The 18,040-nt window shown below is 34.9% G+C and overlaps 1 protein-coding gene across 7 annotated transcripts in view; it reads left to right on the top strand.

The window, feature by feature from the left end:
* Window positions 1-18,040, top strand: part of LOC113871597 — a 28,015-nt gene that overhangs the window by 2,594 nt on the left and 7,381 nt on the right. For 2 of the 7 annotated variants that reach the window (XM_027508689.1, XM_027508692.1), the window contains exons 5-27: window positions 228-374; window positions 571-1,250; window positions 1,451-1,572; window positions 1,653-1,744; window positions 1,947-2,166; window positions 2,292-2,358; window positions 3,022-3,170; window positions 3,276-3,349; window positions 3,443-3,607; window positions 3,709-3,780; window positions 4,018-4,119; window positions 4,214-4,303; window positions 4,812-4,887; window positions 4,995-5,091; window positions 5,214-5,283; window positions 5,416-5,595; window positions 5,697-5,819; window positions 5,900-5,983; window positions 7,205-7,389; window positions 7,485-7,623; window positions 7,725-7,784; window positions 8,089-8,193; window positions 8,348-8,809. In XM_027508689.1, the coding sequence (XP_027364490.1) occupies window positions 228-374; window positions 571-1,250; window positions 1,451-1,572; window positions 1,653-1,744; window positions 1,947-2,166; window positions 2,292-2,358; window positions 3,022-3,170; window positions 3,276-3,349; window positions 3,443-3,607; window positions 3,709-3,780; window positions 4,018-4,119; window positions 4,214-4,303; window positions 4,812-4,887; window positions 4,995-5,091; window positions 5,214-5,283; window positions 5,416-5,595; window positions 5,697-5,819; window positions 5,900-5,983; window positions 7,205-7,389; window positions 7,485-7,623; window positions 7,725-7,784; window positions 8,089-8,193; window positions 8,348-8,461 (3,213 nt within the window). In that variant the 3' untranslated portion in view covers window positions 8,462-8,809. Of the gene's footprint in view, window positions 1-227; window positions 375-434; window positions 1,251-1,450; window positions 1,573-1,652; window positions 1,745-1,946; window positions 2,167-2,291; window positions 2,359-3,021; window positions 3,171-3,275; window positions 3,350-3,442; window positions 3,608-3,708; window positions 3,781-4,017; window positions 4,120-4,213; window positions 4,304-4,811; window positions 4,888-4,994; window positions 5,092-5,213; window positions 5,284-5,415; window positions 5,596-5,696; window positions 5,820-5,899; window positions 5,984-7,204; window positions 7,390-7,484; window positions 7,624-7,724; window positions 7,785-8,088; window positions 8,194-8,347; window positions 8,810-11,856; window positions 12,049-12,183; window positions 12,407-12,524; window positions 12,656-17,351; window positions 17,469-17,744; window positions 17,892-18,040 lie in introns of those variants that run through there. The other 5 variants (XM_027508690.1, XM_027508693.1, XM_027508694.1 and 2 more) reach the window with 5 other exon arrangements.

The following is an 18,040-nucleotide window of genomic DNA, read 5'->3' as shown; positions in this document are numbered from 1 at the left end:
TAACTAAAGATCCCGTCCGATTCCAGCTTTGTTATGAAAAATAAATCATTTCTCAAGCAAAACAGATCTATTTTAGATTATTTCTGAAAGATATTAATGAAAAGAACAGATTTTTGATCCATTCTGGTAAGTGCTTCCTAGAATGGTCCCAACCATAGAAATTACTGTTAGGCATTTCTATGTAATTTTAGATCACTGACCACAGTTTTTATATGAACTCTTTGCAGCGTGGAGGTTCATCTGTAGCATTACTGGAAATCACAGGGTGTAAAGGTTCTATTCACATTAATGGAAAGACTTATCGAAAGAATGCCCGTTTGATTTTAAGTGGAGGTGATGAAGTGGTGTTTGGTGCTTCTGGCAAACATGCTTACGTATCCTTTACTTATGGTTCCCTGGGATGAATGTATCTGCTTTCTCTTTTAGTTCCTGCTTGCTCCTTCGGTCCTTCCTTCATTGCATGCCTCTCACATGTTTTATGTATTTACATTGTAAACTGCTGTATTTTTTCATTCCTAAACTTTATTCATTGATAAATAATATATTATGCGTTCCTTAGCTAGGAATTAGATCTTTCAGCAGCTTATGAATAATAATATTAGTGCTGCTGGTATACCTTCTTCTGTTAGTATTTTAGAAGCCCAGGGTGCTCCAATAAATGGAATGCATGTTGAAACCAGATCTGGAGACCCTTCTACTGTAGCTGGAGCATCTATATTGGCTTCATTATCTAATCTTCATAAAGATTTATCTCTCCTTCCACCTGCTGCCAAAGGTGGACAGAATGTGCAGCAGAATACTGACATTTCATCACTTCCTTCTGGCCACGGGGATGATATTACAGACAACGAAATGAAGGATACCACAAATAATGATGAACCAGCTGGAGATTTTTCTGCTGAGAAAACTGTTCTTGCTTCCTCTACTACTGTTAATGAAAATTCAAGCCTTGACTCAATGGAAACTGATACCAATATGGATGCAGATGTTGGGAAGATGACTGCTGCTACATATGAATTGAGGCCATTACTACGCATGCTTGCTGGCTCATGTCCTGAATTTGATATAAGTGCTAGCATTTCCAAGATATTGGTAGAGCGAAGAGAATTAAAAGAACTCCTTAAGGATGTTGATACCCCAATAATATTGGAATCAACCAGACAGCAGGCATTTAAGGACAGTTTACTACAGAGAATTCTCAAAGCTGAGAATATTGATGTCTCATTTGAAACTTTCCCTTATTATCTAAGGTACAAATGAGTATTACTTGTTATTAATTTATCTCTTGATTATGCTACCGGAACTGTACAGTACCTCAAGCATGGTTTCCATTACATGTAAAATTTAGCTACATTGATATTCTTTGTTGCTATGTTGTTTGGTTGATTTGCTTGTAGTCACTGCTTTGAGATAGATAAGAGATAATTTATGATTTTTTTTATTATTACAGTGATACAACAAAGAATGTTTTGATTGCTTCGACATTTATTCATTTGAAGTGCAATGGGTATGGAAAATATGCTTCAGACCTGCCATCGGTGTCCCCGCGAATATTGTTATCTGGTCCTGCAGGTAGTTCCATATTTCTTCCTTATGCTTCTGCTTTCCCCTTTTTTTAATAGAGAAGTGATATCAATATGATCCTTGTGTAGGTTCGGAAATATATCAGGAGACTTTGTCCAAGGCACTTGCAAAGCATTTTGGTGCCAGGCTACTAATTGTGGATTCTCTTTCACTGCCTGGTGTATGTTTTCTTAGATATTCTTCTTTTGTTATAATTATTGAGGTTTTGCAGAATTGTGCTATACTGTACTTGTCTATAATCTTTCCTACTTCATGGTCTTTTCATCTATAGTGGCATTATTTGCTTGCTTCTATAGATGGTTTCTTGCTAAATCAAGATTAGTTTACTCATAATTGTTTTTATTTTGCTATCAATTTTTCAGGGAACACCTTTAAAGGAAGTTGATTCAGCTAAAGAAGGTTCTAGGCCTGAAAGACCATCTGTGTTTCCTAAGAGAAGTGCCCAGACTGCCACATTACAGCATAAGAAACCAACTTCTAGTGTTGATGCTGAAATTATAGGTGGATCCACATTAACTTCTCAGTCTATTCTGAAGCAAGAGGTTTCTACTGCATCATCAAAAGGCGCTACTCTTAAAACAGGTAAGCTGTTATTTCCTAGAATATGAGCACCTATCTGCAAATTTACTTCCATTTTCTTGTTATTTTTATGTATGCTAGGTAGCATTTTGAAGGCTTTAAGGAGATGATGCTTTATTCATTTGCAGGTGATCGAGTAAAATTTGTTGGTAACTTTCCTTCTGCTGTCTCAGCACTACCAAATTATCCTTCAAGGTAATTTGTGTCATGGATGAATTTTACATCGTAATGTTTTTACAGTTGGTGTAGTAGATGTTGATATGATATTGTAGAGATGTAAGATTTTTGTAATATTTCATATTGTGGAGGATATACATATTCATTCCTTAAATAAGACTTTGAAAAGCATCATGCCTTTTTTTTTTTTTTTTTTACAAACAGTAGATCATTAAGGGACTGAAATGTCCTCATTTCCAGCAGTCATAACTTTTGAATAATTTAACTCTGGAGCAGTTTCTTTTGGTTCAATTCAGATGTTTCATCATATCGTGAATTTTTTTTTCAATTCTCCTGTGTATTTTATTTGGGACTGGATGCAAATAATTTAATATCTTAATTTACTTTGGGGAGAGTTTTGTTTGTGGCTTCACTCTGGTGCATTGCTATTAGCTGTTTCAAAAAAATCTCACTTTCTTTTATGCAGAAACACTAGACAGTACTGTTTGTTTGTTTGTTTATTTATTTATTTATTCATATTTACATATTTTAATTATTTGTTTTGTTGGTCCATATATTATTCTCCTGCAAGTTGTTCTTTCCCTCTGTTTTGTCTGATAAAAACTTCTTTCTATATTTAATCCATTAGTTCAATTTTTTATTACTTCTCAGAAATGGATTTTATTCTTTTTCATTGGACAGGGGACCAAGCTATGGCTCCCGGGGCAAGGTTCTCCTTGCTTTTGAAGGTAACGGATCTTCAAAAATTGGGGTTAGGTTTGATAAATCAATTGCAGATGGCAATGATCTTGGAGGCCTTTGCGAAGATGATCGTGGGTTCTTCTGTTCTGGTAATTTGCTGTATTTGATTGAACTTCTGTTTCTTTAGCTGGATAATAGTACATTTTTATGCTATAATTTTTGCATGTATAATTCATTCATGATTTATCCTGCAGCAAATCATTTACTACGAGTAGATGGTTCTGGAGGGGATGACGTTGACAAAGTTGCAATCAATGAAATCTTTGAGGTTGCTCCAGTTCTGTACTTGTCCAAAAGTTTTCTCTATTTCTGAAGAGGTATATTTATTATTTATTGCCTTTCTCTATTGTTTTGTACGTAGGTTGTCTCTAATCAGAGTAAAAGTGGTGCACTAGTTTTATTCATTAAAGATATAGAGAAGGCAATGGTTGGGAACTCTGAAAATTTAAAAAGTAAATTTGAAAGCTTGCCACAGAATGTTGTGGTGATTGGCTCTCACACCCAGTTGGACAATCGCAAGGAGAAGGTACTGTTTCATTATGATAATTTGTTAGCTAGTATTTGGTTTTAGTTATATCATGATTAGAGATAGTTTTGTATTTGATGGTTACCCCTTTATGCTTCCAGACCCAACCTGGTGGCCTCCTGTTTACCAAATTTGGAAGCAATCAGACAGCTCTACTTGATCTTGCTTTTCCGGTATGAGAATCATATCCATTGCTCTTCATTGTTCATACTTTGATTCAAAGCATGGTGAAGTTCTAGCATGGAAGTTAGTTAACTGTGCTTGTGTTTGTCTATACCCTCATTTTTTTATGCTTTGAGATAGATTGATTTCTGAATATTTGTCAATAACATTATATATGCATTGTAGTTTGGTTGTTTCTGGTTTCTTAAGGAATTAATTATCAATCTACAATTTGGTCTTTTGTTTAGGATAACTTTAGTAGACTGCATGATAGGAGTAAAGAAACACCAAAAGTAATGAAGCAACTTAGTCGCCTTTTTCCAAACAAAGTGACAATACAGCTGCCTCAGGTATCACGTCATGTTAATTTGATTTTACAATTGACCATGTTGCTAACTTACTATTTACTATTCAAATATCCGTTCTACTTCTAAACTTGTACAGGATGAGACTTTACTTTCTGATTGGAAGCAGCAGTTAGATCGCGACATTGAAACTATGAAAGCTCAGTCAAATGTTGTCAGCATTCACTCAGTGAGTCTTGTAACATTGCTTTATCATTTTTTATGTGCCTTTTCTACATTTCTTATTCGATGCTTTATCTTGTTGCTGCTCTCCTTTTTTCTTTGTTCCAATTTATGTGGTTGTTCATGGTCGAGATTAGTTATTGTGTGACTTCAGAATATGTAGCATTACATGAATTTGCTTTGAGAAAATTTCCCCAATGGGTTCAACAATTTGTGCCTTTTTAAAAGTTGTTTACATGGATAAAGTTAATTTTTGTTTCCTGCTTTTCAAGTTGCCCATCGCAGCCTTCCGAATGAATTGATCATTCGTTCAGTCCGCTATTACCGGGGCTTACTGCTGCTATCGTAGATACATAAACATTCTATTTAAATAATAAATGACACACTTATTCTCATTTTGCACAATATACAAAACTCCAGTCAGTCCTGTCTCTGACTTGACTTTGGTATATTCAGGTTTATTTTTTATTTTTTCTTTGCTTGTCACATTTGATGAAATTCTTCTACCAATTCAGGTTCTCAGAAGAATTGGATTGGATTGCCCTGACCTTGAGACTCTCTGCATCAAAGACCAAACCCTAACAACTGAAAGTCAGTTCCCATTTGTTTAATGTTTGAAATTATTTTTCCTGCAAATTTTGAAATCTTGAGATTTGCTGCCATATTACTGACAATATCCTGTCAATTCCATTTACCAGGTGTGGAGAAGATCATTGGATGGGCTATAAGTTACCATTTTATGCATTCACCTGGAGCTTCTATGATAGATTTTAAGCTTGTGATATCCGCAGAAAGGTTGTTCTCATCATTTTTTGTCATTACCATGATGTCAACCATGCTAAAAATTAAGCAATAAACTATAACAAAGTTATCTGCCCTCAAAATTTATTTTTAACTCTATATTTTCATTGGTGCAGCATCAAGTATGGGCTAAACATTCTACAGGGCATTCAAAATGAGAACAAAAACTTGAAAAAATCACTTAAGGTAATTTAACAAAAGCTATTTCCAATTTATACCTTTTTGCACCGTATCTTGTGGAGCAAGTATTTAGCCGTACTGATTTAAATTTGCTTTTTTTTTGCACTGTCACGAATTGAATTGAATTTGTTTTTCCAGGATGTGGTTACTGAGAATGAATTTGAGAAAAAACTACTTGGTGATGTTATTCCACCCACTGATATTGGGGTCACATTTGATGATATTGGAGCTTTAGAAACTGTGAAGGACACCTTGAAGGAATTGGTCATGCTTCCTCTTCAGAGGCCTGAATTATTCACTAGAGGTCAGCTTACTAAGGTAAAGATTTTCATTATATTACTTTAAATGACTTGTGGAACACATTTTTTTGTAGATCATGCCATGTGAGTAGCACCTCATTGTTGTTACTTTGTGTATAGCCTTGCAAGGGAATATTACTGTTTGGCCCCCCTGGCACAGGAAAAACAATGCTTGCAAAGGCTGTAGCAACTGAAGCTGGAGCAAATTTCATTAACATTTCAATGTCCAGCATTACTTCCAAGGTTATTGAAACTTTTTTGCTCAACTGTGTATTTCCTTTTATGTTTTAGTGACAGGATAGATTATTATTATTATTTTGTAGTGGTTTGGTGAAGGAGAAAAATATGTCAAAGCAGTCTTTTCTCTGGCCAGCAAAATTGCTCCAAGTGTTATTTTTGTTGATGAGGTTGGTATCATGTCATTTGTATATCTTCCTGTTCTTTTTTCTGTTTTTAGTATTCTATATCTCTTTATATGTTGACCATTTTATCATGTCCATCTATGTATATGTATTTGTTTTATCATTCTTGCTATTTAAAGGGTGGTTTTATGCTCTTGTAACAAGTGGTTATTGACTAGCATACTAATGTGGCATGTCAGCATGACATGGAAAATTGTAATAGCTGAGGATGGTAAATGGTTTAATCGATGTAAATGACCCCATTTTGCTGTTACCCTCCATTTAACTGCTTTTTTGTGCCTTTAAATAGGATAGCTTGCCAATTCAATATATCTTGGTACACAGATACCAATGTAAACTCCTGAACATGAATGTGAAAATTGAATTGTTGCTGGTGGAATTAACAAATCTGATTGGAGTTTCCTTGGCTTTCCAAATTATAAGTATTATCTACTGTAGAGGTGGCTGGGCTTTACATAAGAGTTATAATTCACTTTACACCTTGCATAAACTCTCAACCATTAATTATAGATCCAATTGATGATGAAGAGAACTGAAACCCAAAAATAGATTAAATTTTTCCGTTGGGTCCATAGTTTTCAAGCCTTTGAGAAAGAAATTAAGAAAATTATTTCGGGTGGATTTGTTTGAGAGGATCAGTATTGCCCATCAAATGAAGGAATGTTTGGTAAAGATATTTGCAGAAGGCATTCATAGCTTGCAATGTGATGCGGACAATAATAGAAAGCTTTGACATGCTATGTTAGGTTTAGCATTTGTTAATAGATTGTGGGTTGAAAGAAGGGCTAAGCCACCTAAGGAATTGTGTATCTGAAGGAGGGAAGCAATGGTATATCCTACACTGTTTGTGATACATTAAGTTTAAGAGCTGGTGAATTGTGATTTGGAATAAATTCCAAACAGATCTGAACCAAAAGCTCAAAAGGAAAGCAGATTTGTTTACTGAATACCCTAGGTATATAGTTTTGTGTGATTATTGTCTTGCAGACAATTCTTTTAGATCAGCTCAGATTTTCAATTTTGTTGCACTATTTAGTGAAAAACTTAAATGAACATTTAAAACAAGTGCAAATAATAAAAAAAAAAAAGGCTGAAATGAAGGCCTAGAGCCCGTTAACTTATTTGAATGTAATCTTTTTTATGGTGGCTACTGTGGATATTTTGAGTTTCAAACATTTGCTTGATTTGTTTTGGCAATTGTGCTAGGTTGATAGTATGTTAGGAAGACGTGAAAATCCTAGTGAGCATGAGGCTATGCGAAAAATGAAGAACGAATTTATGGTTAATTGGGATGGTTTACGTACAAAAGATAAAGAACGTGTACTTGTTCTTGCTGCTACAAACAGGCCATTTGATCTTGATGAGGCTGTTATTAGGAGGCTTCCACGAAGGTAAACACATTATATTTGATGGAAACTTTTATTTCATGTTTTACAAATGAGATATATGCTAATTCATGGTCTTTCTTGAAAAAAAAAAATTGTAGATTGATGGTTAATTTGCCAGATGTTCCAAACAGAGAAAAAATTGTCAGGGTTATTTTAGCAAAAGAAGACCTGGCACCTGATGTTGATTTGGAAGCAATAGCAAATATGACTGACGGATATTCAGGGAGTGACCTAAAGGTTGTATTTCTATACACATCTTTCACCTCCATTCTTGGTGGTTGAAGAAGATAGCATCTGATTCTACATCATATAATCTCATTGTTATCCATTGATTGCAGAATCTGTGCGTCACAGCAGCTCACTGCCCGATAAGAGAGATCTTAGAGAAGGAAAAGAGGGTTAGTGATATGTGTGTGTGTTTAGAGGGTGTATCTAGTGAGAGGTGAGGAGTTAGTCTTGGTCACATATAACTTTACATGGATGGTCAAGATTATTATTACTTAAATCAGACATTTACCATTCACTATAGTTGTATATTCAAGATTAGCTCCTCTCTCTGAATCTTCATGTGTGTTTGTGTGGTTGAATTTTACAAAAGTCTTTCAGTTCAGTGCTAAATATGAACCTCTGCACTTTAATGTGCATGCAAAACAGTTCAGGGTTGGTGACCACTTGCTCACTTTGACATGAAATGTCTTTCAGGAGAGAAGCTTAGCATTGTCTGAGAGCAAACCTTTACCTGGATTGTGTAGCAGTGCTGATATTCGCCCCTTAAAGATGGAGGATTTTAGATATGCACATGAGCAGGTATATTTATTTCATTATCATGGTTTTTCTTTATAATATATTCAATTCTATTTGGAGTAGTTGGTGAGCCATGGCATAGCACAACCGTAAGATTGCTTGCTGCCTTGTGACCTGGTGGTTCTGGATTTGAGTGTTGGAAACATTCTCTGTGTAGGTTTGTGCTAGTGTGTCATCGGAGTCAACAAATATGAATGAGCTACTCCAATGGAATGACCTCTATGGAGAAGGTGGATCCAGAAAAATGAGATCTTTGAGCTATTTCATGTAAAGCTTCGTGTATAGCATTTATTGGTTAGGCAATTCTTCTATCACCTAAATGGTGTAACCAATTGATGTGGAAATTCCATAATTGGCTCTGCCTTTATTTGTATCATATCATAGGTTTTTCCATTTTTTTTTCTCCCTCCAACCCTCACCATCCTCTGTTCTACCTCTAAAATTTTTTCTTGGTAGAATTTGTTGACAATTTCACTGCAGATAAAGCTTATTTTTTAGGTTCCCTGCTCTTTCCCTCTCCCGTTATTCATCCCCCGGGCTTTATGGGGTGCCCTGTTCTGGGCTTTTCACTTGTAAATACCCACTTTTTAAAAAAAATATAAAATAAATTCGATTTCATAAACAAATCATTGAAAGTGAATATGCTGTTATTGTTTAATTTTATTTAAAAATTACCTTTATGTGTGACATTGTTTTTCTAGGACTTGAAGTCTGTTTGATTCTGTCCCCTGTATGACTTGGATGATTCCTGTGCTTGTTTTTTGTGTACGAGATGTTTCTAAAATTGAATTTGTTTATACGGTATTGTGTTAAGGCAGCGACCTTATCAATAGCATTTAAAGTTTCTTTGTCTCTGGGTAAACAATAAATAGGTGGAGCTTAATCTTATTTACTATTTATTAATAGAGAGATAAGCACTAATATTGAACGTGACTATGCCATGTTAAAATTTGACATGAGAATATTTATTCCCGTTTCTGCGTCTTTGTGTGGAATCGGATTCACTTGGGGTGTGGTGTGGTTAAGCATCTTGTGTTTGATGGATCTGATTTTCATCTGTTATAATGTATATATTTGGGCGTTAGACCAAACAAAAAGTTTGTCGGAATAATTGCAGATGTTGGATCTAGTTTGTAATATTCATTGAAACATTCTCGAATTCTCCACCCATCATTCATTTGGTGTTAAAAATTGTGCTCTGTGTGTTTTCCCCTCTTATTTCTTGTTAACCTAACTATGATATAAACGAAGATCTATGTATAACATCCTATTTAAGTGATTTTGTTCTCGTGTTTTAATTTGCATTTTTTAAGAGTAGAAATTTGTGCAAATTTGGCCTTTTTGTTTGTTTTTCATTTTACAGAAAATTTCCAATTTTTTTAATTTTTTACAAGATTTGTAACGGAATTTGAACATAAAATTATTTTTAAATTTTGGAAGTGCGAGGGTTTAAATAGAATATTGTTTAGCATTTTAAAAACATTAGGTGAAACTTAATATTTTGATTTGGTAGTTTTAAATAGAAGATAATTCCATCGAAATTTAGGAATTTTAAGTAAAGAAAAAACATTAACAGAAGGCTATATTTTGAAAGTGGAGGCATTTATAATATATTAACGCTTTTATATATATATATATATATATATATATATATATATATTCTGAATAACTTAATATTTTTTAAAATATTAAAATTTATCAATATAACTGTTAAATTAAGAGTTCATATTAAATAGATTAACTTCACAAAATTTAATATAATCTTAAACAATTAAAATACATATTCAGTTTCTATATTCATTATATTGACTATTTTTAACTATAATAATTGTGATAAAGTAAAACAAAATATATTTTTATGATTAAATACTAATTAATCCATGAATATATATATATATATATATATATATATATATATATATAACCCAATATAAATTTAATAATGACGTATGAATATCCACATTGTGACACTGCCAATGAGAGTTCTGAAAAAATGAATCCCAATATGTATCAAATTATTAAATCAACTGAAGTAAAATTTAGTGTGAATTTCTTCGCTCCTCCTTTTTATTTGAATGAGGTTAAATAAAAATAAATTGATAATATGTCTCACTAAAATAAATATAATATAAAGATAACCTTAAATAATTAAAAACACAATTGAAATAAATACAAATTATTGCCATATGAAGTTTGAATTATGTGCAATTTAATATCTGAACTTAGAAATTGGGGATAATTTAAATTTAAAAGTGTTAATTTGTATATTGTTTTCAAGGGATAATTTTGAAAATAAATTAACAGAGGGATTATCCTGCACACTACGAAAAATTTAAGAGTCAAAAAATACGTTTTAAGAATTTGAAAACTAAATCATATATAACCTAAATTTTAAGGTATTAACATTTTCAATTATACATTGAGACAAATATTAAATTCACCCATGTAGTTAGACGACAATATAATGTTTTTAATCTAAATACAAAATAAAGATACTAATTAATTACATAAATACGCAAGCTTACAATTAAGTAGAAAGATAGTATAACACGTAAGAACAAGTCTATACACGTATTGATCAAATTTGGTGTTTAGTTTTTTTTACTATACAAGTTAGGAATAAAAATAATATTAAATAAAATTAAAAGTATTTAATATATTGATAATTAACAAATATTATTTTTCTTTAAATGATCAAAAAGTCAGTGAATTTGTTAAAAAAAAAAGCATGTGAATTGATTTGGGTTTCTTGGCCAGCATTTTACCTTCTGTAAACTTGGGATGTACATCTACTATATAAATAAAAAAATACCTTAATAAAATATTGATGGTACAAAGACAAAATAAAAATAACTGAAAATAAATTATGAGATTAAAATCATATATGGTTAAATTAAAAGCATAAAAGTGTAAGATGTTTTTATTTTAAGTATAAATGTGTCATTACGTATTAACGCATGCGCCACACACACGTATAAGCAATTTTGTATAAGATATGAAATTAAGATTTTCGTGTGAAAAAACAGAATGTTTAAAATCTTGAAATTTTAAGAATTATTTTTGATTAATTGAAAAGCATTATTAAGGGGATTTTTAAAAAATGAATTGATTTAACATTACTCATCATGTGCTGTTGGGTTTGAATTAAGATTAATTTTGGATAACACGTTGACCAATCTCATCCTAAAAGGGTTGGGTACTTCATGCATGATGCATGTGGCCTCCCTTTCACACACACTCTCAAGTCCAAACTCTTATGTCGACTCATCCATTTTCTTTCAGCATAAATTTCAGTCACAGCCACCCACCCACCCACAATATTTCCATTTTGCCATTTGCAAATGCCAAATTGGTATCTCAAATCCTAATCACTAATTAGCGATGATGCCATTCCCCATTTGGCATTTACAATTCCCACACACTCCAAACCCAATACCCTTTTTTTCCCTTTTCCTACTCCCCACTCCACCTTTCCCACCTCTTAACAAATCACACCCTTCTACCCCTTTTCCCCGTCTCTATAGTATTAGTATAGTATACAACAATTAATAAATAAAGTGGAAAAACATCGTCAAAAAAAGGAGATTATTATAAAATATTATATTATTGTTATTTTGTATTCATTCATTTTCCCCACATAAAAGCAGCGACACACAAACCTTCACAACATTTACATGATCTGCCTCAATCATTCTTAGTCATAACCTGTTTCTCCCCTCTCCTATCTCTCTTTGCCCGAAAAGGACACGCCCCAGAACCCTCCACAACCCCACCATGGTCGAAACCAGACGCAGCAGCTCCTCTTCTTCCAAGCGCTCTCTCTCTTCTCCTTCTCCACCTAACACCAAACGATCCAAGGTACCATTTTTACTCCTTTTTCGTGCTACCCACCTCTCTAATTCGATGTGAATTTCCTTATTCCTCATATGGGTATTCAAATTCAATTTCAATTCGAGATGGGTTGGTGTTGATCGACTTTTTGTGATGCCATAGGTGTCGGAGGATTCCTCATCCACTACCCTTCCCTCCGCGGAAATTATCGCTCCGGTCAACGAATCTGGACCCGGAAATGAATCTGGCGAACCGGAGGTGCGACCCTCTGATCTACCAGATACGGCGTCGTTGAAGGCTGTGGATACTTGTGATGCGATGTCACCAGATAAATCTCCTTCTGTGCCCCTTGAAGGCGAGGTCTTGGAGCCCCCACAGTGTTTAGGTGTGAAAGTTGCAACCTTTTTCGTTTGTTTTTCGTCGTGTGTTGTGTGGAGTTGTTGTTTCTATGCATGCATGTGGTTTCTGGATTGTTAGGATTTATGAATTTGTGGAAACCTTAGGTGAAACAGCGGAGAAATCGAAGGTGGCCGGCACAGTGGCGGCCGCACCGTCGTCTGGTCGGGTGAAGAAACGTCCTACAAAATTTAGCCCCAAGACTGCGTGGGGGAAGCTCCTTTCTCAGTGTTCTCAGGTTTTGGTCTTACTGTTATAGTTGAGTATTTGCAATTTTGCATGCTTGTGTTGTGTATGTCTTAGAGTGCTTCTGTTTCATGTTTTGCAAGTGTAATGCATGGTCAATTTTGATCGTTGAAGTTGACTGTTGTTCGGAGACTAGTGATTTTGATGGCCTAGGAGCTGTTGTCTGGTGCTTTTAATATTCGTGTATTGATAGATATAATAAATTCTACATTCTGGTTATGGTTAATTGGTTATCAATCCCAAATTGCGGCGGAGAATCACCACAATTCTAAAGATTATAAATACAAGGGAAATGATTTATACTATACAAATGTAAATGCTCAGAAATTTAAAGATCACCTGAGACTAAAAGACATATTCGTAATTAATAATCAAAAGTCATATACCTACACACAGGAATGCAAAAGTCAAGGAAATTATCAGTAGTGTGCTATAGCGACGTTATAGTAGTGTAATGGTGCTGATAGGCCATTGGCTGCTATAAATTTTCAGAAGCAGAGCATTTTTGAATAGTGGCCGTAGTAGCCAAAATAGCAGATATAGCATGCTACAGTGAGGTTTTTAAAAAAATCATTTTCCCCCTCTAAACAGTATATTTTGGGGAGGGAGGTTAATTGGATGTGCTTTCCCAATTCCCATACTTGTCTACTGTGCAACAGTCACACTTGGACTAATACCCACCTGCCGTTTTGTCTATTTTGTGCCACCAGCAGTCACCCATCTTGTGCATTATTTTTTATGATTCCCATCCTCCATTTTTTTCTCTGTTTTGAATTTTGAACCATCAACCTCCCTTATTCTGTTCTCTGTGCAACCCCCACCCTTGCTTTTTATTGATTTTTTAAGATATCGTGTATTTGAATATGAATATGTCTTCTGAATCTTGTTTGTTTCCATTGTTTAAGGATTTACTTGTATGTTTTTTATTGTTAATTATAGAAGTCATAAAATTGAGTATTTTTTATTTAATTTTTGATCATGCATATGTATATAGTATAAATTATTTAATCTGTGTAAAATTTCTGAATAGAAGTCATCCCACTGTGTGCTAATCCACTATAGTATTTTTGGGGTCAGCCACTATGCTCCAATATCTGAGCTTGATAACTATTCAACATATATGAAAAAATTCTGAGCGGAGTCCTCTCAAATTAAAAATACAGAGACCTCTTTGAAAAACAGAGGAGCACATTGAGACATTTCTAGTAATAAACACAACATAACATGTAAGGCTTCACTGTCTCTCTAAACACAACACTGAGAGAAACAAAAAAAGGAGACACAACAAAGAAATTCTACCAATAAATAAAAACAAAACAAAGATTTAAAGAGGATTGTTCTGTGATCCATGAAATGAAAGTTGGCTGGAAATGATGCGGGAGTACTGTGTCCTGGAAAGCAGGGACTCATTATTGTCTGGAAAGGGTGGAGGTCATATTCTGTATGAGTGGCTTTTGGTCTAAACTCTGAAATACAGGCGTGAATGAAAGGTGCATTATTGTCAAATCTGAAATACACAGGTTTGCTGATGTAAAACATGGGAAAATGGCAAAAATACTGCAAAAGGCACTTTAATGGTGTGAAAAAAGTGGTTAAATAGGGGAGGGGGAATTTTCCAACAACAACAGCATGGGCCACAATTTTCTGGAATAGTGGTTGTGATTCCAACCGCAACATTTGCTCCTATTCTCTGCTAGGGTAATGGGATATTGGCTTCAGGCCACTCCACCGTAGTATTGATATCTGTGATTCTGTGCTCTTATATTCTTCAAGCCTACTCAAGTATCCTAAATGCCTTGTGTTGTGTTGTTGAATGCAGGGTAATTACAACATGAGGCTAGCATTTATTAGACTACGCTGACAGCCCTGTTGTTTGAAAAATTACACCTATCTCCCTTACTAGTTATTATTTATTAGGGAAAATGATGTAGGAAGCATGCATAAACAATGAGACAACTTATTGTCCCAAGCAGAACTTTACCAAAAAGTAAAAAGAACCCAATTCGAACTACCACACTGTAATTGCACATTTTGACGCACAAATTTGTCAAAAAAATAAGAAAGAGGGAAGAGCACACGTAACATCAGGATCAGAAATTTAGCTAGGAAACTTGTTTGACATATTGTCTTGGAATTTACTGTGAAAATGTTCCCAAACAGTAGAGAGCTTTCATGCCCTTTTTAGAGGAGAGAAGTGTTTTGGCTATCAAGGGCTCCACCTTGATTTTGGCTATTGATCTCTTCTGCTGGAAGCTCATCCCATTATGGACGGTAGAAACCAAGAAGTAGTCTGGGTGACACCATTTGAGGCTAACCCCTCTTCTAGTTTAAATCATCATCATGTAGGAAATTTGGAAGGGGAAGGAAACTCAAATTTGTGTGCTAGTTATAGCTTCAAGTGCTTGACTGAAATATGGTGAAATAATTTTGCTTCTTCTGATGGTTGTAAAAGGTGCTTCTCTTTTCTTTGTCATGTGCTGTTATACTCCTCTGAATTAATCTCGATTAAACACTCACACAAGTTGCACATACGTGCAAAAGAAAGGAAAGAAGAGGATTGAGGGGAGGGGATTAAGGAAAGGATATGGAAAATAATCATAGTGAAAAGAAGCAAAGGAAGCGAGTGGGCAGAGACAGATTGGTCAGAGGCTAAAGAAATAAAAAGGGTGGAAAATTCTACTACTTTAACCAATCTATAGCATACTCCTCTTCCAGTTCAAACTGATCACCGTTCACCACCATGGCAGTGAACCCCTTTGCACGTGTTTGCAGACAGCCTTGATGGCAATGTTGCTAGAGGAGGAGGAAGGGAGTGTGGATAGTGATATACCCAAGGGGGAGGTGGGCTGTGAATATGCCAGAGCTAGAATCCAGTCTAAGTGCAGCAGCTCAGGATAAGTGTGGACTGTGGAGGTGCAGGTGTGGTTTGCAAGGGTGGCAGGCAGCAGCAATAGGGGGTCAGTGTTGTAGGTGGCAGTGGCACTATGAATTAGGTGTCAGAGGGGAGCACGTTTGCAGATGGAAGAGGACATGAATGAGGGTTATTTCACAAGATGCAAGTGAGGGAAGTGGTGGTGCTGTTTTCAAGGCTGTGGTTTGGTGGAGAGATGTTGAGGAGTGGTGGCTGGACCCCAAGTGTTTTTCAAGATGTAGAGATACAAATGATTCATAAAGAAAGGACTATATAGAAAACTAACAAAAGAATATATGGATCCTTGCCCACTAGTAAAGCACCTAAAGTAAGGGATGCAGATTTAATCTCCCAAACAAGAAGAATGTTGTGCTTAATAAGCACTAATCTCATGGGAGATTCAAGTATGTAACCCAAATTTATAAGGTTGGAATGACAGGCCTTGGTTGTCTGGGGCGCTTTTCTCCTTTTAGTAGAATAGTGAGAGCTAATTACATGACTTAGTCTGTTTAGAACTTAACATGTATTGTCTTATATTATGAGAATCCATGCAGGAGAAGCAAATTAGTGGGAGCTGATTAACATAACAATTCAACAAAGAAGTCAATATCATTTTATTTTGAGGTTGAATTTAATAACTTTGGGAATTTGAGTGTCTTACCACGCATTGCTGACAAGAGAAGATCTTGTTTTATACTATATCACCCAAAGTGCATTCGGTAGATCATAGTAGTCAATCTTGGATAGCGGCACGGAGCAGCTGATTGAAAAAATGCTATAATGGAATAGGAGACAGCAGGATGACCACTGTTCTAAAAATTTAAAGTACACTATATAGATTATGCTACACATATATGTGCTGAAGATTTCAAATTTTAACCATTTGTAAGGATTTTCATAAGTCAGAACAGAATAGAGAAGAAAAATAGAACAAAATAGTGTGGTCCCACCTGAAAATGTGTGGGTCTTATTAGAAATGAAGAAGATGACTATAACTTGGCTGGATATAGGGAGCATAGTCAAATTTTGGTTGGAAAGTAGCCCCTAACACAAATGAATCACATCATAAATGAGTAGGTTTTGCTGGAGATAAAGAAGATAACTGAAATTTGGCTGGAAAAGGACGTTGACTACTATGAAGCTTGTTGGACAAAGTAGAAGTTGCCAAAGATGGTAATGGGAGGACTTAGGGTTCAAGAGTACCGAGTTTGAATGATACAACATGCAGAAATTGACAATGTAAAAGGGGAGCAAAATCCCAAAATTGTCCCCTTTAAAAGCCCTTTAATGTTAAGAAAACAAGGATAAATTTGATATTTTAGTCGTGCATCAAATAGAGGTTGCGACAGCTGCGATTCGTGCCACTCCAGCTGCTACACTAAAACGTGACACTATGCACTTGGAATAACGCTACACCATGATAACGGCCACTATTGACTACTATGTGGTAGATATGTTATGACAGGAAGAAACACAACAAAACATGCGGTTGTATTGTAATTTCAATTTCAGATTATAGAATGCTTCATCAACTATGCAGAGAAGGTTTGGAGTTAGTGAAAGCAAATATTGTATTTGATGTCATTGTAAAAAATAACATCAATGGTTGAATTGAGTAGTATTCTCATATAATTTTAAAAATGTTCTATTCATTGTTGGCTTAAATTGTGTAGAACTGTGAGCTGAATTATGTTTCTGTCTTATTTTTAACTGTTCTATTTCTCATTATACTATTGTAGGTTTGACATTAATCTTTTTATTATTCATGCTTCTCCAGAATCCTCACGTGGCCATGAGTGATCCTATCTTCACTGTTGGTCAAGGTCGTCATTGTAATTTATGGCTCAAAGATCCCACTGTTGGTAATATTTTGTGCAAGTTGAGTCACATAGAGGTACAGTTTCCTCTTTTATTATATGAAACTTGGAATGATCAGACAAATAACTATCGGTTCATCTGCTTTCCAGCTTTATTATGTCAAATAAGTCTTTTCTCAAGCAAAAGACCAATCTATTTTTGATGTTTGGTGAAAGATATTTAAGAGGAAAATGAGTGTTTGTTCAGTTATGGTAGATGCTTCTTACAAAATGTCCTGACTGAAGAAAGTTACTGTTAAACATTCCCATGCTTCTTAAGATTACTGATCGTGGTTGTTGTAAACTCTGCACAGCGTGGAGGTTCATCTGTTGCATTACTCGAAATCACAGGAGGTAAAGGTTCTATTCAAGTTAATGGCAAGACTTATAGGAAGAATGCTCGTCTGATTTTAAGCGGAGGTGACGAGGTGGTCTTTGGTTCTTCTGGCAAGCATGCTTATGTATCCTTTAGTCTTACACTTGCTTCCCCAAGAAGAATTTATCTGTTTTCCCCTGTAGTTCCTGTTTCTCCTACCTTCTTTCTTTGCCTGCATTTGTGGTCACTTTTACGAGGATATAAGTTAGTCATGTGTTCTATGTATTTTTTCAT

This window comes from Abrus precatorius, unplaced genomic scaffold, assembly GCF_003935025.1.
Source record: "Abrus precatorius isolate BTA unplaced genomic scaffold, Abrus_2018 Scaffold7, whole genome shotgun sequence".
In the NCBI taxonomy this organism is placed as follows: domain Eukaryota; kingdom Viridiplantae; phylum Streptophyta; class Magnoliopsida; order Fabales; family Fabaceae; genus Abrus; species Abrus precatorius.
The sequence above is the reverse complement of the archived record's forward strand: the minus strand, read 5'-3'. Positions and strand labels throughout refer to the sequence as shown.